Source organism: Rhea pennata, chromosome 1, assembly GCF_028389875.1.
Source record: "Rhea pennata isolate bPtePen1 chromosome 1, bPtePen1.pri, whole genome shotgun sequence".
NCBI lineage: Eukaryota > Metazoa > Chordata > Aves > Rheiformes > Rheidae > Rhea > Rhea pennata.
Window position 1 is genome coordinate 183,137,927 of NC_084663.1, and position 22,533 is coordinate 183,160,459.

The 22,533-nt window shown below is 35.2% G+C and overlaps 1 protein-coding gene across 1 annotated transcript in view; it reads right to left on the reverse strand.

Moving 5' to 3' along the window:
- The window catches only part of VWA8 (von Willebrand factor A domain containing 8), a 188,140-nt gene that overhangs the window by 112,918 nt on the left and 52,689 nt on the right, over nt 1–22,533 (reverse strand). Inside the window, exons 13-19 of the mRNA XM_062566964.1 lie at nt 20,762–20,922; nt 19,298–19,411; nt 10,028–10,196; nt 9,606–9,683; nt 6,114–6,229; nt 5,122–5,228; nt 3,050–3,156 (exon numbers count right to left, since the gene is read on the reverse strand). Coding sequence (XP_062422948.1) covers nt 3,050–3,156; nt 5,122–5,228; nt 6,114–6,229; nt 9,606–9,683; nt 10,028–10,196; nt 19,298–19,411; nt 20,762–20,922 — 852 coding nt within the window. The remainder of the gene's footprint in view (nt 1–3,049; nt 3,157–5,121; nt 5,229–6,113; nt 6,230–9,605; nt 9,684–10,027; nt 10,197–19,297; nt 19,412–20,761; nt 20,923–22,533) is intronic.

A 22,533-nucleotide genomic window follows, 5' to 3' on the forward strand; every position in this document is an offset into this window, starting at 1 on the left:
TGAGGTGTATTTTATATACTCAGTATCATAAAGGCAACATATGCTGTACAAAATTTGACCTTATCTTGCTCCTCACAAATAATTTGTCTAAAAGGATCCAAACAGCTACAGATAACATGGCAATGCAAGCCACTTCACTAGCAACAGTCTTGTACATCCTCCACTGTGACTAGTGAAAATAGGTCATCCGTAAGTAGGTCAGACAATCTACTTAGAGAAATGATTGCTTGCCTTTAGATAAACATATTTGTTTTCATATTATCACCCCATCTTTAATATTTGATTGGGGGGCGGAAGCTGTAATTTCAATGTATTTTCAGAGCATACAGAAATACCCAGTTTGCAACTGTGTGAAAGATGTTTTAGTTTTTCCATCTCTCTCCAGAAAAGAGGGTGAGGGTAGGGAAGAAACTTGTAAACACAGCTTAATACTGCAAAATTCTAATTAGGCATGTCAAAAGACTACTGAATACTCAATATACAATTTAGGGAGAGGACTTCAAGGCAAATTACCATATTTTCTGGCATGCGCATACACCAGAACTTTATAGTTGATGAGTATAATTTTATCCAGATACAGCATAACAAATTCCATCAAGTCAGTCATACCACACATACTGATTAGATTTTCCAATTTTACTGCTAAAGCATGAGTACTTCCTTCAGATGACTTCTTCCCTCATCCTGAACTGCACAGATGTGTGTACATTTTAGTTCCCTTCCAGAACAGCTTCCTCACAACAGGTATTATGTATTAATATATGTATGTATGTGTGTGTGTGTATGTATGTGTGTATACGCGCACACGCACACACACACATGGACTGCCACAGGACCTAAACTGGCACTGTATTAATATTAGGATGCAGGCAGACATTTTAGATTAAATATTTATGTGGAGGACTTTTATGTAGACACATCAATATTGCATCAACTTAATCAAGTCCTGTTCCCTAAAGATAAGGATGACATCCCTAAAGATAAGGATGACAGTGGCATTCAGCATATGGATAAAAATCATTCCACTCCTGTGCCACTTTGGTGGACACACAGTAACGTTTCACAGCAATGCCGAATTCTACTGAAACATGAAATCTTTCAAGACTAAAGATACACAAGAAAGGATATATATTTCATTATATTGTACAGCATTGCAAAGGGTTTAGGATTTTTTTTCCCTATTTTCATTTATTTTGAATATCCCTATTTACTAGACACCAGAGTGGAAGTATAGACATATAACCAACTCTATTCTGGCAGATTTTGCTCAATGATCATTACAGCACTTGAATGACTGAATGACAGCAGGAACTAGACCTTAAGTTAAATTTCATTTTCAGATGGGAACAGCTATACTGACCGGTATTTGGTTGTTGTTTTCTTTAGTGCTCAGAATGCATTACGACAGGGACAGATATGAAGCAGTTTGTTCTACATAGCACTTGTAAAAAAACATTTTGCCTAAACAAAGCAACTAAATAACATCTGAAGGCAGGTTTTGCACAGTTTGCTCTAGTGCATTCAGTCATAATTACTGAAGCTATAAGCAAGTGGATGGAAAAAGCAATACAAACATAAAGGCTTTCAAGACTTAGGATTTCATTATAGGGTGACCCAAATTGAGTTCTTCAATGAAATGGCAACACAGAAAAAAAATCTCACATGAAATGTTAAGGGGGAAGATGAAGATGGTCATCTGCTCCCCTTGTATGGCCTGTCATGACCTTCAGTAGGTGATAGCCATTAGTAGAAAGAGCACACACTGTTCTTTGAAAAATATGCAAGCAAGGGGGGAAGGAAGAACGAACAGAAAGGAAAAAAAGAAGAAAAGGAAATGCATTAAGTAGGCAACCCACACCAGGCCCCTAAAAGGAAAATATTTCACAAGAGCACTCTAGCTGTCAGTGCTGCCTTTCAGAGGCAAAATATTTTAAAGGTCACTCAGAGGGCAGCTCCCTTGGTTAGGGATACCCTGAAGGGACAGTATCGAGGCCTCCACGCTAGACGGCAAGGAAAGCTGCAGTGCGCTTACCTCTTCAAAAGGGGAAAAAAATGCTCCCCAAGCCCTCTCCTTTCATTGTGTTTACAAAGTGCTTTTTCTCATTATTTTTGTTATTCTCCTGCTGTTCATAAACACATTGGAGTTTTTCAAGGTCAAAAAGTATGAGAAATTGGGGTAGCAGCCCTATCAGTGCCCAATACCGGGGAGCCTGCAAAAGCTATTGTTTCTTAAAACACAAGTTTTTAACCATTGGTAGCCCTATTAAAGAGACTTACCAACTTACAATGCCATTCTTGGGAAAATTCCCACACACTGACTGGCTCAAAATGACTATTAGCCAACCGAGGCCTTAAGATTTGTGAAAGAATTGCACTGAAATTATATAAATGCACTAGGAATGCACAGAACCTTTATCTGTCACAGGTTTCTGCTCTGATATTTCAGCACTCTTGCATTCTGCATAATTCAAAATCAGATTAATAACTGAGTAGTTTTTAACCAAGTTTTGGAAACAGGTCACGATTCAGTCCAAGACGGTCAGTAAGTGTAACAGCAGTATGCTTACAAACATTTCAAGTAAAATCACAGAGAACAGGGAATGACTTACAAAAACTAATTACTCTTCACATTGCTTTTCTAACACACAGTGTTAATTATAATACAAGGCAGGTATTGGAGGCCTGCAAAATTTCATATTATAAGACTGTCAAATGTTCTCAGAATGGACTTGATGACCCAGCCACCACAGTGGCGCAGTCCAGTAGCAGCAATAAAATAAGCATTTTATCGAATCATTCTAAATAAAATCCAGGTTCACAGCAGTCACTTTATATTTTATGAGCATTCAGTAGAATTGTTATAATCTCTTCACAAATGGATGGCAAAGAGGCATCTAAAGAAGCATCAAATCCACCAAAAAGATTTTTAGCCTAAAGCAGCTCCTTCAGAAATATAATCATAATACATTATTTAATGTATGTAAATATGTACATTAGTACATATTCAGCAAACTTTTTTGTAACTGTGAGGCTACAGATTTGTACTTACCTGAGTGTTTTCATAAAACAAAACATCAGGCACTTTCATTTTCTCAGTTGGGTTATAAATCGGCATAGTTACAGCCCCTATCTTCAGAATCCCATTGCTTATTTCACCTAGACATTTTTCAAGAAACAAATAAATGCATTACTGCATCCTCTGAGCACGTATGCCAACCCTAATACTTGCAACAGACAATTTATGAATTTTAACCAGTCTACAGGTTGCTGTATATGATTTCTCAGTATCTAAAGAAGGAGAATGTTTGAAAGATTATCTGTTACTAACAAACTACAAAAGATTGCATTATAATGAATTTCAATTCTCTTTACAATTGCAAGGAAGACTATTGCAGTAAATGACAATAGGTGAACGTATGGGATCTTAAAGAACACCTTACCATACCTTAAAGAACACTAAAATTTGTGACAGCCACCTTGGTTTAATTCAGTACTCTCATCTTGTCACTGAAGTACCACTAACACTGTTTGACTATATTTTCTCAACTGCAGAAGCAATACGTTAGTCATTTCCTTTATTACTTTTAAACAATATAAAGTCACTGTCGGTTTCTCCTTTCAGCATTGCATTTTTGTACAAATGGGTTTATGTCAGAAAATGGACATGTTTTACAACTTGGCGAAATCTCGCTCAGTTTGCACTTTTTGAGGTGATCTTCAACTGTAGTTCTGATAGGAAAAAGTACTTTGGAAAAGTTTCTTAAATCAAGAGAACCACAAATTCTGTCCTTAGGAAAATAACATCTAAATGTAAATAATAATGTGCCACCTTCCGACTTCTCTGAAATTATCTACCACTGATTTCTCAAACTTGCATGGTTTGAAACTGAAAATAGCCTGACTTCTAGAGAGATATTTTTACTTCTTCGCCTCTCCTGTTTATGGATCTACCTTTATTTTGTCTGCATGTTTTATGCATGCAACAGAGAAAGATGAAGAAAATTCAAGGGAAGTATCAGGATGAAAAATCTGGTAAATGGGCAACACTGCACAACTGGCAAGAGTTCAATTTATAACCATAGCTATATACATATGCAAACCTTCATGTATTTTTATGTCTGTATTTACATATATTTATTTACATATATCTACATACATAAATTGAATCTACAAATCAGAAACGGTATAAATAAAAACAAAGATATGTTTAGTACTGCAAGGATCTAACAGTGAAAACACAGAAGTCAAAAACACGACAAAATTGAGAATAACCTTGCAGGACAGGGACAGGGAAGAGAATACTGATGAAGAAGAGTGCAGACCAAATACAGTGAAAGCAAGTGTTTAGTGAATGAAAAATGGCAGACTGCTCAAAGCATGCTGCCTGACAGAAGGTACAAAAAGATATAAAGCTGGCATGAAGACCAGAGGATAGGTAGGAATGAGAAAGCAGAAGTGAGAAAATGTCAGAATGAGAAAAATATGTGTAGCACTGAAGGCAACTGCAAGAGTACAAGTTGGATATATATCAAGAAATAAAGATCTGACTGATAAAGAAGACAGGTAATAACACTAGTAATTTAAAGAGAATAAAAAGAAGGAAAACTAAAAAAGTGTGTACTAGAATGAAAGCAAAACATAAACCCAGTACTTCTGCAAGAGTGCCAGTGAGGAAAAGGTTGATTTTGGCAACAATGGAGAAAAAGAAGCAATGGAAAACTGAAGGCAAAGAACAGAACAAATAAAGAGAAAGATTAAGACAATCACTCCAAGGTTGTAACTCTTTAGAAGAGGTGTGCCAGTGATAACAGAATTTAAAAATAAATTATCAAAGCAGTCCAAAGAAAGCCTGAAGACATAGATCCTTCTGACTGGAAAATCCTGAAATGTGACAGAGAGCAAAGCTCCATGAGCTGGGGCTACAATAGACAATATAGACATATTAACGTACTAAGAGTGCATTACATCTCAACAGAAAAAAGCCAAAGGGAATTAATTCATAGAATCATAGAATCATAGAATTGAAGCAAACTACATTTTTGAGGATATTTAATACAGCTTTACGTGTTCAACCACCTAAGTAACAATTATGAAAAGAAGAACAAAGTAGTAAAAGCTTACAGGTGTAATCCTTTTCCTCAAGTTTTCTTATGTCATCTGGACTTGTCTCAATACCAGAATCCAGGAGATTTTTCTGTAAAGCTGATCTGGCAAGGTTTGGTAAAAACCTAAATGAAGAAAAATAACACAAAAGTTATTTTCTAAAGATTTTTTTAAAAAAGGTTTTCAGTATTTCTTGTATTCTAAATCTGTATGAAGCTTTACTTCAGCCTTCAAACCTTGAATAATGTCAATTCCTTTTGCACTCAGTTTCCAACAATTCACCTTCTGTCCCTACGGACATAGGTTAAACATCTTACACAGCTAACTAATTACCTTAGTAGTTATACATTCATTTTAAAAGGCTTCAGTGTTATACAATATTGCAATAAGGCTGAAATGTGGAATAAATCAGGCTAGAATTATTTAATTTAATTCCACAGACAGCTAGAGGCCGAATAGAAACAATATTTTTTTGGAAATACCTTTATCTCTTCATTCAGTTCAGTTGGATCTCAGATTCTAAAGAGGAAGGAAAGAGCTCTGAGCTCTCCAAAACTAGATCCACTCAGTTTTCCAAACCTTTTATTAATTACAGTTAGCTTTTCTTTGAAAAAATTGAGACATTCGTAATTTTTTTAGATACAGTTTTTGGAACTAAATCCAAGTCTCCAGCAAACACCTAGTCATACCAGATAGTAATATAACCCTGATTTGAGTGTTCTGAGACAGTGAGGTATAGTTATAACAAAGACCTGACTGTCTTTTTATTTATATGGTAACAATGTGACAATTTCAATCACCTCATCATTAAACATCTTTATAATGATGAGAAAACGCCATTCCTACTTTCTTCTTAAGTTTTAGAATACTACAGAAATACTGTTGAAGAAATTACAGAATTTAAAGAGCAAGATCGCAACTGTATGATCTTATAAAATGTATTTAAAAATCATCTTGCATATTAGCAGTTGGACAAAAAACTTCTGAACCTCCAAAATTAGCACTTCTACCTGGAAAGGCAGGCTTTATTAACAGCATGATAAAGACTTTCATCTGGATAGTGTGACAGTCGACGACAAATTCGCAATAGTTGTCGAGTAGATAAAGATGAAGCCAGTGACTGTGCCTGTCAAAAAATACAAGACAATTAAATTATTTGATCTCTAGGATTTTAATGAAATATGTCAGAAGAAAGAAATTATAATAAAAAAGTAATTATTTCAACTTTTCTGCTTCAGAGGTGCTTTCTGCTTCCTACAGCTGCATGTGCTTTTTAATCTGCAGGTCTGTAATTCTGTGCTCATCGTAGGAATTCACCGCCATGAAAATCACAATGTCTTCAAAGGTTACTTTTATTTCACTCAATAAGCAAGACGTGCTAATAACTAAATTTTATTTGATATTTAAAACTAATACTAAACAATATTAATATCGGTGCTAGTCATTGCAAAAAAAAAAAAAAAAAAAAAAAAATCAGTGTCCTTTACTCTACACAAACTGAATATTAGCTCCACATGTAATGCTCTGGCAAAAAAGTCTGGCAAGACTCTTGGATGTATAAACAAGACAACACTGGGCAGCAGTAGGGAGATTGTATCAACTCTGCACACGCCTTCTGGGCGGGCCATTACTGGAACACTGTGTCCTTTTCTGTTGTCCACATGTTAAAATGAATGTTAAAAATTGGACATGATTCAGCAAAGTGTTACAAAAATGTCTCAATGTCTGGGGAGTCTAAAACAAATACAGTAAAATTTAAAACAACGAAACAAATTAAAAAAGCCTTAAACTCCAACTGATCATTTAAAAAGATGTATAAAGACTGACAAAGAAATGATTCTATAATTACATCTACCGGATAAAGGTATCTAATACAAATAGAGTCCTTACTTTATCAGGGAACACAAAGCAATTTGTGCAATCTGGTAAATCATACCACGCTTTGCCTGGGTTGAGTGAAATATTTTAATTAGATAATTTCAAAACATTTTGAGTTTATATAAGTGATTTTTAAGTGTATCATAATTATCCTAACACATGGTGTTGCAACTGAACCCTTCCCCCTTCCCCCCCCCCCCCCCACTGAAATTTGCCATCAAGGAAAAAAAGAGAGAATGAAATGTGACAATATACAAATTTCACAGGATTTTTTTCCCTCAAACATTTCTAAGTATGAAAAATTTCTCAAAATCAATTCTCTTTCCTGGAAAACTTCTTTCTTGACCAACAGGCTTTTTTTTTTTTTTTTTTTTTTTTTTTTTTTTTTTTTTTAAGGAAAATTGATAAAAATTGTACAAATTTTTTTTCCAATACTAAGAAGGCCAAGGATAATATTTTGCAGTGTTGCTCTGAACAATAAGTAAGAATGATTTAGATAGTGATAAGTGGTAGATTACTACTTTTCTTGTCCTGTTTTCATTGATGGAGGTCTGTGAAGCATCTTCTGAACCATGGTAGTTCACAACCCAGCATTACAGACACTGAGTTGTAAACTGTGGTATTTCAAGTGTTACTTCATGACATAGTCATATACGAAGTATGAGCAAGGGAGAGGGGTGAGAACTGCACTCCTCTGATTCCTGCTCGCTAGCCAGAATTATCAGTATCTTTGGGAATTATATTAGATAATTTTCAAAATTATCTTAAACAACAGAAACATTTGCAAGCAGAATGAAGTCTGGTGAAGTGAGCAATCCTCTCAAGTCACAACCTTTGGGACTGCATTGAAGAAGAGAAGCAGCTGGGCACAGTAACTGAGGTAGAGTTTACTTCACATTGAACTAGGCTAGAGGGAGCAGGTGGCCACTCTTGCCTCTTATCTGACACACTGACAAATCCAAATCCTAAGAACATGGACATTTTTAAAGTCTAAAGTATGTGTTTAACATCAGATCCTGCACTAGTATAAATAAGTATAGAGGTCTGGCCCACAGAGGAGAAGCTGTGTCACATCATCTGAACGTATGCAACTGTGTTAAGCTTTCAGTTATAAAAGTTCCTCATTCCTCCTCATCCCCTTTTTATTTATTTTTATATGGCACAACCATAAACTCAAAACTGGGTTAGTGACAGTCTTTGCAACTTATATCTATGCGGCATCTAGTTCAACAGGATCTTGACCGTGGTCTCTATGCTCTATTGTAAACCAAACAATTACAATGACGCAGACAACGCCCCCAGGCTGAATATGCTACAGGTATTCTTCTATTGTTAACAAAATCATTTTAAACAATGGCTAATATTTCAGGATAATCTCTGGCAGAGGATTACTTACTTAGGCAGCTCTATAAATAGCCTGGCATACCTAAGGCACACATTTCAGCTCTTAATGTAGGCATGCTTTTCCCAACCTGTCTCATGTCACTGCTGATCTACAAGAATCCTCCCTCAATCTGTATTATGACTCACTTGTTATCCAATCTCACTCACTTCATTTAGATATTTCACAATGCTATAGACATCCGCATATATGGAAAGGATTTTTTTAATGCTCTGTTCAAGCAAGATATATCTCTAAATATGTCAAAAATATAACACATTTATCAGCCTATATTTGTACAGCAAATGTAGGAAGCTAAATAACGAAGCTAAATAGACTATTAGCTACAACAGCGTCTAAAAGGTGTACCTAGAAGTCAACTTTTCTACTTACTTTTTTAAGCTCAGAGGAACATTACAGCCTTTCAGCCTTTCTCAGCTTCTCAAATAGTAATACTGTGAAAACTATTACCAACGTTAAATTCACAAAAAGTAAGAAGAATAGATTACATTTACATACCAGTTAAACTGCTGGATTCCACTAAAAATGTTTTACATTTTAGATACATTAAAATCATAGGCTACTTTAGTTGCTATAGCAACGCTTTTCTTTTCTTTTCACTAAGATTTGACTGTATCTTTTTAAAGAACTTTGTGGTTACTATGTCAGCAGAACTTATTTTTCTTGACAAAATTACTTTAATAGAACAGCCTGTAACAGTAAGGCAACTAGGAATTCTGGAGCTTTCCCTTTTTACTCCTAGTCTTCACCATTGCCTGTTGGCATTTTAGGTAGTTAGCTAGTTCCCATTGCCCCAAAAGCCCCAATAATTTCTGCTATCAAAGTTCCAATGACTGAAGATCTGTATTTTATATAACAACATCCAGTAAAGCGGAGTTATCAAAAAATACTTGAACACAGATGATTACATCCATATCCATGCAAAAGGCACCTCATACACGTTTCATGCTTAGCCATGCATCTAAACCCACTGACATACATTATTCTGTCTGATTTCACTGGTATTCAGGCAATTGCCTAAAGGCCTTATTATGCAGATTCTAAAAATGTAAATCAAAACTTTACAGTATGTGGTGCAATAACTACCAACAGTAATTTTCTGAGGCTGGTTTTTCAATCAGACAGCCTCTAAAATAGCACCATAGTTTAGCATGCTTTACCCAGCCTTTGTTAAAACATACAGTCACAGCAGGAGAAAGTAAATTTGAAAAAGAGGGCTTACTGTGGCGTCATTTGTCTCCCGAAGCTTGTGCGTTAATGACAACAACTGCTCCACAGCAACACTGGGTACATTTGGAATCTGTTTGAAAGAAAAACAGTATTAATCTTACTGCAGGATATGTAAGACCCATATACAGCTACACACAAATGCTATGAGTATACAGTTGCTGCAGTTGCTTTACATCACCCAAAAAGGAATAGAGTTTTGACAAAGAACATTTTTATATTACAGCATCATTTAATATCACGATAAGAAGGTTAATTTATATCAATGCCATCAAAACATAAGAAGGATTTGAAAATGAAGAATCATTTATGCTACACAAAAATAGGGTCTGCAATAGTGAAATATTTTGTACACAGTAAATAATCATATTAAGTTAAAAAATAATCAAAATTGGCTGAAATAATGAACATACTTACCATTTCTTTTATAATTTGAATTTCTTCATTCTTGTTTAAAGAATGCACATTATGAAAAAGAAACAGCGTCAGAAACTCTGGACCCAACCATTGTTGGGTACTACTTCCAATGACCGGAGGTTCTGCTAAGACAACTATTCTGAATGAGGGGTGGATAGGAAAGATGGACCTGCAAGAAAACATTTTAAAAAATGCATAATGTTGCTTAAGTGATGGGTATCAAATTCAAATTTACAATAGTTGAAGAAAGAATTGAATTATTGGACTGAGCTATAGCCCAATGTTTATTCAGAACTTTTGCAATTCAATCTTATGAAAAAAACAAAACTGACAAAAACTATATAATATGACTTGCAATTTTATAGATTGCTCGTAATTTTTTATGCCTAGGAGGGCACCCAAGTCTCCTCTTTATGTGCGATTTAACCTGCATGCCTCTAGTTGAGCAAATACCAGCAACAAAGCTACTGTTTACCCTTTTTTGTATGTGTGAAATGGACACATCTCACTAATTTGATGAAATTTTACAAGTGCTTTACCTAAAGCAGCATGTTGAACAGGCAAATCAGAGAGGAAACAAGATTTACTGGAGCTGCAGTAACGGGTAACTTCTTTTACTCAATTAGATTGACAGGAAGGATGATATTATAAAGAGATCAGGCTGGCTACCATGAAGAGATGGATTTATTTCCCAGTTATGTTACTGACTTTCTCTGTGGCTTTTGGAAAAGCAGCTAGGCTCTTAGGGTGGGATTAATGCACCTAACTTCACAATATCTCTAAAAGTTACACTTAAAAAGTCTAAGCCAAGTCACTGATGACTCGTTTTAGAGTCAGTGGAGAGAAACAGGCCCCTCCAATGGCAGATTAATCTGATTTACGGGAACTTCAGAAATGCCCTACTGGGTCCATCTATCTAAACATCTCTGATGGCGACAGCTGGACAGATGGAGCTGTTATCTGGGACAGGCACATAAGCCTAGCCACCGTCAGCAGCCCAGGTCTCTCATATTCTCCTAGCATCCACAAACCTATGTTCAAGGTTAGAGGATACACCCCTGCCTATTTGCTTTTTTATCTTTTTATCTGCAAGTTTATCGAATCCCTTTTTTGAACTTCTTGATCCTATTTGCCTCCACAGCTTCCTGTGGCAACACATTCTAAAAATCCACTACCACAGTGTAAAAGGTACTTTTTCTACATTCTTCTTCTTCTCTCTCTCTCTTTTTTTTTAAATCTATATGGAACTGATCTGCTAGATTCAGTGAATGCTACCTATTTCTAAAACTGGAGGATTTGGTGAGTAACAGTGTTTTAGATGCCTGCCTATTTCAGTCCACTGAATATAACAGGTCATAGCGTGACTACCGCAGACTTAAACGTATAACTTTTAGATGCATTTATTAGGGCAGTGTAAGGCCACTCCCTTGCTTTTGGGTTGTGACATTGTCATATCTTTTGACTGCCTTATTTAAGGTTACCACCTCTTTGAATTAGGAATTTATTGGTACTCATCAATTAGCACAATGGCACCATCTCTAGAAGCAACTAGACAGTAATAAATCACATTTAAAAGTCAATCAAATTTTGCAAGAAGAGCCTGTTTTGACAATTAATTTCTCAGTATTCTTATTAAAATAACAGCCATTAATTTGTTTAAAAAAAAAAGAGCAAGTGAAGTGGTGAAGTGGAATTAGATAGCTTACACTGCTAGCTATGCCTGTTATCAAGTGTCATTTTGCATATAATTATAATGTTTGACATCAGAACATTTAGAGGCAAGCATTCTTCTTGGCTAAATTTACACGGAAATGATAATACAAGCAAGAAAATCTGAAGACAAAATATGTCCCTTAAATATGTATTACTAAATCCACTGTGTAGTTGGTTGACTTGCTAGTTACAATAATAAAATTCTGAGACAATGGAGTGAATATAGTCAACAGCCACTTTTATCAAAGCAAACAGAGGAGGTGGCATCATTTAGTCTGAGCTGAAAGTCGTAAGCCTAGAAGCTACTCTCTGATTGATAAAAATAGATGTCTGAAAACATCACATGAAAGAGGAACCAATGGGAATGTCACTACCAATAAGCATAAAAGAGGTCAGAGAACATAACCAACCTTATTACAGAAGAAAATATTTCCTAGATAGGATAAATAAAATAAATTCCAGACTCATCTTTCCCTCCGTTATTAGTAAGAAAAATGGCCCCTTCCATTAATCAACCTAAATTCCAAGGACTAATTCTGGACCTTCTACAATACCATAAGAGGGCACAAGAAGCAGTCAGATTTTCCTAGCAACAGAAAGACATTTCTCTTGCATCACTGCCTAACTCAAAAGGCACGGTGGGGATAGTGTGGAAAGGAGAAGCAAAGTCAAGGCATACTAAAATGGCAATATCAGTTTAAGTTACTGATTTCTCTTTAGACATGGACATATTACAACATCCCTGCTGTAGGTTTCCAGTTTGTAAACATGAATATTTGGCTACTTCAAAAGCCTATAGCTTGGACTGATGTTTGCAAAGTTGGAAATGTTAACTATTCCTAAAACAAACGACTCAATTCTGCAACGCACTGAAAGTTCCCAGCTTCCACCATGGTGACAGTGGAGGAAGTTGTTCTATAGCATTGCAAGAGCAGATCCCTAAGGGAACACAGAAGAGTATATGTGGAGCCACATTCTATAAAACAGAGATCCTTGATATCTTTTATTCTTTGCAGATGAAAGTCAAGTATGTATCTTGTTAAAAATTTGGCACCTTTTAAATTAATGAGCCTCAAACACAGTGGGAGAATTTGATGTGAATTTACTAATGCAGAAAGTCTTTATCCTTTTTCTATTAAATGTTTACTAACAACAGAGACAGAGGGGGGTACCAATGGGCTAGTAACATCTACGTCCTTCTCTGGCCATCAGTGTTTAATTCCAAGAAGGAATACCACCACCTTGCTTGAAAAGACGACCAGAATGCAATTCACTCAGGACAATTTTAAGGAAAGATTTTCTTGTAATTGACACGCTGTCCTGAGCAACTGAAGCCACTCCTAAAAAAGATGCAGTACAGTGTTCCTAAGGCCACCTTGCAAAAGCAAACTGTTTTTGTTGTCTCTTCCTTGTACATGATTTCATAAATCTCCTATTCTACTAAAATCAAAACACGAACAATTTTATGAGTTGGGAATTTTTATAATAATAGGACCACAAAATGACCTGTTCTAGTTTCCTTGCTCTTTTTCTTCAACTTCATAATACTCTAACATTAACAGATTACTTTATCTGGAAAATCACAAAGCTGAGGAGGAGGGGAAAAAAAGTAAAAGTTAGAAAACAGAACTAGTTAAAAATTTAATATATTGGAAAATCTATTTCCTACAAAATTCACTTCCTGCCACGTTTGATATTTTTCTCATCTGTTCTATGTGTTCCCTTTCAACTTAGTCACATGGAAAATAATCCACTGTCTGCAAGGCACTAAGACTACCCAAGCATTATGAGCGACTTCTTTTAGCTTTTGAACAATCCTATTACATACATATGTCTAGATTTTCCTGAAATAGCTGCTTTTCTGTTCACCACACCAAAGACTTCCTGCATGGGGAGAAAAAAACCCAAAGCCAAAATATCCATTCAAATCCGTTAAAATACTGCTTCATACGACAAACTAGCACGTCATCGCTTGTCTTGTGAAGGTTGTATGCCACCTTTAAACTGTCTCAGTGAAGTAATCAGTAATTGATGATTACATAAGGAATTCTATGCACAGTTCTTGAATACACACTGTGAATCAGTGATTGAATACACTTTTTCTTAATCTTTGAACCTATTCAGGAAAATTAACATACAATTGCTAAATGATTAAGGAATCAGCAGCTGCAATTCCCTTCTATGTAAAAGATTTTTAAGCACTATAAACAGTCTGTCACTTTTTCAAGAGCATCTTTTTTTCCCCTCCCCCCAAATTTCATAAACAAAAGTACTAAGTTTCTTCAAGTGACTGAATTCCATTTTACTGCAACTATTTGCTAACTTAACTGCACAGCCAATCTGGCTGAAGAAACACTAGAGGAAAAATATTCAGTGCCAACTGCTAGTTACAAGAGCTTGTTATTGTAGCTTATAGGCTTTTACCAGGGCAAGCAGTTTCCTACAATTTCACACGGGCAAACCTGCTGCTTGTATTTGTCATTCCTGATAGAACTATTGCACCCATCAGTATAAAGCCTTTTCAAAAAAAAAAAAAAAAAAAAAAAAAAAAAAAAAAAAAAAAAAACTTGTGGACGTTACAGATGTGCAAACGCAAAGAAATATTCAGTGAAACATACAACTACATGATACCAATTAGAATCATTTTAAATAAGAATATATTCTATTAACTCTTAGATGGGTAATTAAAGCTTTTAAATGAAATTTCACTACATTTAATAATATTATTTCTAATCTGCAAAACTTCAAACCACTCTGAACACCAAAGAATACTCTTCTCTTTATCCAGCCTTATTACAAAGAGTGTAATGGTTTAATAGTGTTCACATTCTTTAGTATAATACTGTTTACATTCTTGATAAAGGCATGCAAATTCTTCAGATCATATTGTGATCTGAAATGCCACCCTTTATTAAAAAAGAAAAAAACTCTCTTGATTTATCTGTGTTGGAAGTTCTCTAAGTTATGGGTTACACTCAGCTTTCTATTATATTTCAAATATATATATTTCTGTTATATTCAGCTTTCTATTCTACCACACAAGTGAATACCTGAAAAGCTAAAAAAGAAAGGCACTAAAAGTGAAAAAAATATTGCCATTACTTTTTCCCATTGCAAAATTCCCATTCCCATCCTCTTTATTTTATTATCAAATATTTTCAGACAGAATTGACTGCATGAAAGCTTAGTAAAATTTTTTCTTGTTTCTCTGAAGGATTGCCTAAAATCTCTCTATTACTATCTCAAATATTCCTCCTAGAACTTGAAAAATCTTCAGGTGTGTGCAAATCTGTGTAAAAAACATTTATAGGAGTTTTGGCTTATTGGTTAGGGAAGAGTACTCCATTCCATTATAATGGAATAGATTTTATTTACTGGAAATTCTTTTGTAAAAATCCATTCAAGTACTGAGTCCACGTAGTCTATTAAAACACTTCAGTTATCATAAGTTCTTTTTTTCCATTATGGAAAACGTATTTGTATTTATCTAGTTTGCAGAAGAATCTGGCTGCAAGTAATCACCTCACTAGGAATTTTAAGTCAAGGGAATGGAGAGCAACAGTGAGATATTTTGTATTTCATGAATGGTTACAAGCAGTGCTCCAGAGAGAAACTGCAAACTACATTATGACAAATGTAACTAAAATCAACAACACCCTTATTCAGCAAAGCTGTCCCCAAAAAGAAATTGCGCATGTACCCCATATATTTGGTTCTTCTTCCAAATAGCAGTTAGGTATCAGTCCATCTCAGTCTATCTCAGCTATTGCTCCAGCTATTGCTTTTCTCCAATTCTTGAAGATGACCTGCTCTCTCCTAATCTAATGATTTCCTAATGAAGCTTTCGGCATCATTACTTCAAATTCTGGTCTTTCAGAAATACTCCCTTTTCTGCAGGTAGTAGATAATAAAAAGTTTGATAATAAAATATTTTTAACTGTAAAATATGTATTCTATATACCATATTTAAAATACGTATATTAGTTCCCAATATACAAATGGGAATGGAAGCCTCAGCTTGTATGAATGTGATTTAGGGTTAAAAAAAAATTTATTTCCCAGTTCAAATGAAACTTGAAACTATTTTCCATAGGAAACTCCCTTACTAGAAAGGAAGAGGAGTAGTTTTTAATAAGGTGCACTCAGCGCACATGCCAGGTTTAGTCTCAGCAGACCTGGAATGACAGTATAGAATCTACAAGACAAATAAAGAATAGCGGTACCAGAATTACTTTAATCAAATCCAGAATATCAGGATAAGTAAACCTCTGTTTTCTGTCTTGCTCTAACATCAGAAGCACAGCTGAGGCCACTAGTCATAGCCATAGACACACAGCAAGAGAGACAGTATTTCTCATTGATATGGAAAGCATTTCCCACTCAGAATTTAGAGATAAGAATTTGCCCAGCAAATCTGCTAATAAATTCAAGCTACAATGTATTCTGCTTAACTCCCCTATAAACCAATCTACTGCAGGCAACAGAGGGATGGTTTGCACCATCCTGTTTCCTTAGACTGTGATTAAATCAGCTGTCAGTACCCCGACCTCTTTCAATGACAAAGCATCTGGAGAAAAGGCCTCCTCCCGCATAGCTGTTCTGCAACACTGAAAAATACTGAAGCTTGCCATGACAGTTAACTGGCACTGAAAAGGACAAGTAGCAGGGGGGACTGCAGTACAGACATGATAGAGCAACTACTAACATCATGTCCTGGAGCCAGTGAAAGGCAGTGATGTTTTCAGAATGCATAAGGCACTAAAAACAAGGTGAGATTCTGAAATGTCTTCAAGTTCACAAGACTATGAAGCGGAGCAGAACAGCGGCCTCTGCACTGAAGAGCGGTCCACTGTTGCTGAAGGACACAGCAGCCAAAAGCAAAGTTGGTACAGGTTTGCACCACTTCACTTTGGCTTCTGTTGAATAAGCCCATATAGGAGCGAGCTGAACAAGAGCCAGGCAGTAGACTTCACCTCAAATTAGGTGACTTTCTGAGTATGGACCCTGGTTTATCCATTGCCAGAAATTTTCATCTGTAAACAAGATGGTGCTAATTGGTCACACTTGAGTGTTATGTAGTGTTATGCAGTCATGTCAAACTTCGATATGCAAGAATGTCTACCAGGGTTAGACTCTGTCTTGTTCTCTCTCTCTCTTTTTTTTTTTTTTTTTTTTTTTTTTTTTTTGGTGTGAAGGGGAGCTAGGGGGGATCAGTTTCAGATCAAGTAGGATCTATACATTCCAATCAGGAATGTATTCCTACCCAAGATAACAAACACCACTCATTTATGGATTTGAAGGTAAAAGCCAGATTTCACAAATCTACAAGGTCAAGAAGTAATCTTCAGTGAAGCCACTGAGGATGTCCAGCCACAAAAGACTGAACTGGACAACGCAGTAACATGCAACTTAGGCAAATAAAGAGAAACCACAGCAGAGCAGCGCTCCACCTCAACAGGGTAACTGAGAAAAACTACTGTGCTGACAAGTCAAGGTCTTTCCCCTTTTTGAAAAAGGGAGAAACAAGCGAGTGACAGGGTACACACACAGAATGTGGATACCACATAGAGGCTTAACTTGAAGGTTAAGAATAAGCAGGGACTTGATGCTGACAAAGTCACCTATACACTATGCTGCTAGCTGATTCTGGTGCTTCCCAAATCAGTCTCACTTTTAGTCAAGTGGATCATTTAGTGGCTTAATGATTCACGATGAACTTCGTATTGTGAAATATTCAAGTGACTAGAAAAAAGGAGTACAATGGGATCTGAAGTAAAGAGGGACGCTCTTGAGGAAAAACAAAAATGAGCCCTCCGAAGTAGTAATCGACAGCAACACACAATAAGCATCGTCCAGGGGAACCAAAAGCTTGCCCAGTGACAATGAAAGGGAGTAAAGCTCTGTATAGAGATGGCATAGTGAGAAGACGGTTCTGAAGAACACTCACTAAAGAACAGAGCCTGGAAGAGTCTTACAGTCTAAGAGGCACTGACACTTATAAGGGAGGCTGCTGCCAAAAAAAAGCCACAGTAAAGGAAAACAGGGAGATGTGAAGCTCTAATCTTGAGAAAGGGATTCGACACTGAAAAATGAGCAGTACTGAAGATGAATGTCTGATCAACTGTCTAGATTAACAGAATATGTTGGTATGAGCCAAAAGGCACCTTGCAGTTAACACAACGTCTGCCATTCTGCTCGGACAAGACCATGGACATCGGGATCAGAGAGAAGAATAACCAGTACAATGACTGGATCTATTTTAAAGTACAAAGTCCAATGCAAAATTGGGATGCACTCCAACGTGATGCCTTGGAGCCTTTTTTGGTTCTCTTTTCAAAGCCTGGGCTTAAAATCATGGCAAACTGAACACTTTCTTGGTATGTATTTCTTTACTCAAATAAAACAAACATAGGGCATGCCCATCTAGCTGGGTATATGGCCTCAGCAGGCTGGATACAATTTGCAACCAGCAGGTTTATATTACACCATACTGACATAATCAAAATTAATGCTACAGAAGACTTAAAATACAGTTCTTACAAAATGCAGTATTTTCAGTCTAAAGCAAACAAAAAATAACAAAACAATCTGGCAGTAAAAAAAAATCAGCTTTTCTAAAGACTATAAAGCAAGACAAAGGAAAAATCTGATTCAGCAAGACAATTTAGAGAAATAGAAGGGGGTACATGTCCAGAGGTGAACATCATGAGTGTACCTCTACCAGTACTAATAGGGCTAAAAAGCATATCGCAAGCACAGGCACATGCACATCCCCCATCGCAAATGTGAACACAGACATCTGACACAGAACTTCAATTGTTTATTCAGAGATTAGAGACACTTAAGTATTACATTGGGTTTAGCTCCTGACAGATGACTTATTTCATATATAACTGAGTCTTAAGATTGTATTTGTTTTGGAACACAATCAACAAAATCTTTCCCATTAATTGAAATTGGTCAGCAGTGTTTGACACTGTATCAAATATGGCCATAAGAAGACTAGAAAAAGTTTCTATATGTAGGATGTTTCTAGCAGACAAGTGGAAGTGAAGAAACAAAGAGAATAAGCATAACGGGTCCCAATCCATCCTTAGGATTTCCTGCCTCTTACTAGTTGTAAATTAAATATCAGCTTTCTAGCTATTGATGCAAAAGAAAGTAACAAGTTATATTTTACTTCAATTTAGCTTAATTTTGAGATGCCCCTAATAAAATGTTCCAAAATAAAATACTATATACTTTTATATCTATGTTTTTCTATACTTACTTTTCTATACTTACTTACTTCTTTTCAATTTCTAACTGCTTTTGTTAAAGGATGTTAAATGCTTTTCTTTTAGTTTGAGCACTCTACACAGGATATAATTTTCTCATACTACAAAAGGAAAAAGGCTCATGAGGAAACTGACTTTCAAAATATGTTCTCCCAGTGATTAAAAAGTATCAGTTTAAGAGGAAAGCATTCTGCAAGATGTTCTTGTAATAAAAAAGGAGATTAAGCTCTTTACAGTACGAAATACTGTTTGCATTCAGTATCTGCAGCGAACACATTACCTTTCCTGTAGTTTCTCATCGGAGACCTGTAATTCTTCTTTTAAATTTTGATACCTATCTTCCCTTAATAATCTGGTGCCATCATAGAGAGTTAGTTCTCTGTCATGAATTAGCCTGTTTGGTGGGGAAAAAAAAAAAGTAAACTTTATCTAAAATTTGACTGCTTCTTAAAATACTTATTTCACCTACTGCTTCTTTAAATAGCTACCTCAGTTAAAACCTAGGTTATAGTACTTCAATCAAAGAAAAAGTTATGCTAATTTAAGATGCACCCACATGTGGAGGTAAAATAATTTGTGAAAGCAAATAGTTTCAGTGCAAAGTCAGTCTATTTAGTTTAAATAGCTATGATTAGAAAATGAAGAAAATTTTCCATCTTATCAGTACAGTGTGCATAAACGGCATAGAACGCAGCCATTTTGTTATACTATTAGAGAGTACTATACTTTTTTGTTTCTTGAAGAAAAATATTTTGGTTGGCTTAAATGCTAATATACATACCAATCCATCTTTTATTTTTTCATGTAGGAGTTCATTCTGTGTACATAGATAGATATGACACATGATGTTGAAAGAAAAATCGGAAGAGAAAACTAAACCGATTATGAGGAGAAAAACAGGCATGAATCATTCTCTATTCTGTATCTGTGCATAAATGCAATAAAAAAAGTAGTCACAAAATGTTTTTGCAAGCAACTGCTTTTAAAGCTGGTGATTTCTTTAAATTAATGAAAGGCATTATATGGTGCAGGAAACTGAAATAGCAGAAAAATTTGACCTGATAGTATGGATTATTATTATTTTGATTAACATATTATCTGCTATTATTATTTGTGTCTTTGGAAAATTTAATTTATTTTTATTGAAATTATTGAATTCAATTTAACGTATTCAAAATCTACTTATGCATTTATATTATTATGCACTATTTCTATTATTATAAATTTATTTATACATTAATTTTATTCAAATGTATTCAATTTATTGAAATAATGTTTACAAAGCATTTTTTGCAATGGATACAAAGTATGGTTTATATATGACTGTAATAATCATATACTTTATTTAGCAGCAGAATGCATTCAAAGTATTGAATACATTTTCTGACAGATCTTTCATTTTCAAATCATTGTGCATGTATTATTCACCTTCAGGTTTCATGACTTTAGTAAGGGTAAAATCTGGCTTATTCTTCAATTCAAAGAAGAACACACGCAATATTATCCAACAGCTGAAATATCCAGTATTAGTATAGACTTATAAGGAACATGAAAGAATTGCTTCTGCTTTCAAGTATGCAAAGATTAAATGTTACACACTTTATAAAACTTCAATGCTCAGATTGATTTTTACAGAATTCTTGAAGTTATAGTTGTATTCACTAGACAAAACTTGATTTCTTAGTATGCATGCCCTCAGTAAGCAGATCACATGCACCCAACTTATACATGTTCACATCCTGACCTTTGAAGAACAGCTAGAGTGCCAGGGTTAATTCGATGAATGCCATCAAGAATAACAAGCTTTCCTTCCAGGGCAGCAGTAACAAGTGGCGATGGTCTCCAAGCAGTGTCTCCATTAGGAAGAGTATACCTTTGCTGCAGCAAATCTCTAGCTGTCATATCCTGTAAGTATCAATTCATCAGAAAAATATATTTGTATGGTGTCTTATTCATCTACAAGTGCCTGTTTTCTTCCTCAAAGCTGCATTTATTTTTTTCTGAGAATATACCCAAGGCAGATTAGCAGGAAATCTTAAATTACTTTTCCAAAGAATATCAGAAATACACACCAACGCACATACACCAACAAACAAAATGCTAAACAGTCTTCTCTCATAGGTCTAGACTTGTTAATATTGTCTTTTTGAAACTGGAACAAAAGCCTTTTTTTTCCTTAAGTGTAATACAAGCATATGACAACTTGTATGCAGCCTTGTGTACAGAAGGGGGCAGCAATTTACACCTGTAATAAACAAACGTCATTCATTTTATATAGACAGAAGCTGAAAAAGAAAAGATTTCATCATTAATCTTCAAGTGAGATCATAACACAAAGAAGTAGAACATTCTAACTCTCACATGGAAAATACAGTGGAAACATCACAGAAGAAAGGACAGAGTAAGAAAGGAGGCAAATAGACACAAAAAACATACTTTGCAAAATATTGCAAGTATAGAGTATCACAAAATAATATTTTAGGGATAAATGACAATCAAAAGTAAAAGCTAGTATATCCTCCACCATACATATTTCAGATGTTCCATTATAGTAGGTACGCACTAGAACAACAAAGAAAACCTTAATAGCCATTTTGTGACCTGAAAGTTGAAATTCCTTCCTCAGGCTGAGCAGAACTTAACCTAAAATCAGATGAGAAAAATATTTTCTGTTGCAGTTGCAGCTTTTGCATGCATCCTATTTACAACTGCAAACCATTTGAACTTCAAAGAATAAAAATAGAATACGTTACGTCATATGGCTTGATTCATTTCCTCTTTCTACATTTCCTTAAAAGCCTTAAAATAACAGGACAAAGTCTGGTTCCTTCAATGTTTCCACATTTGTATAATTTAAAGCCTCTCATTCAGATCCATAAAAACAGCCATTTTTTTTTTACTTTTAGATTTTAATCCTGTTTGTTCTTTTCTAAAAACCAATTTCAAATACATTTTTTTAAAATCAAAGACAGAGAAAAATACGGGTATTTTTATGACTTGTGTGAAAAGTTTTACGTGCATTCTCTAGTAAGTAAATGCTGTATAACAGAATATAAAACTAAGACACCTTCTGACAAGATACCTCTATGGGAATGAAACTGTGTCTAGTATTAATTGATCAGGAGTCTATTGTGCTATATATAATGTTGTCTACATGCACTGAACAGATAGACATCTGAAGAATCATGCGTTAATTATCTGGAGATAAACTCAGAAGTGTACTTGGCCAGAAAATATTGTCTGAAATAACAAAAAAAGAGTTTATACCATAATTTAAATGCTTGCATCAGATTCAATTTAGTGACATTAAAGAAAAGTATCATTCGCTAATATTTGCACATTCTCTGTAAGGGGCTTGTTTCAGGGCTAAGTTCTTGCAGTGATTCTAGTGATAATAGTGATTTATATGATTTACAGTATTAAATTCCTAATCAGTTTTTTAAATTATATATTATACAATATCATATTATAATACTCTCATGCAAAAAAACCCTCCCTTTGAGAGGGACATAAGGA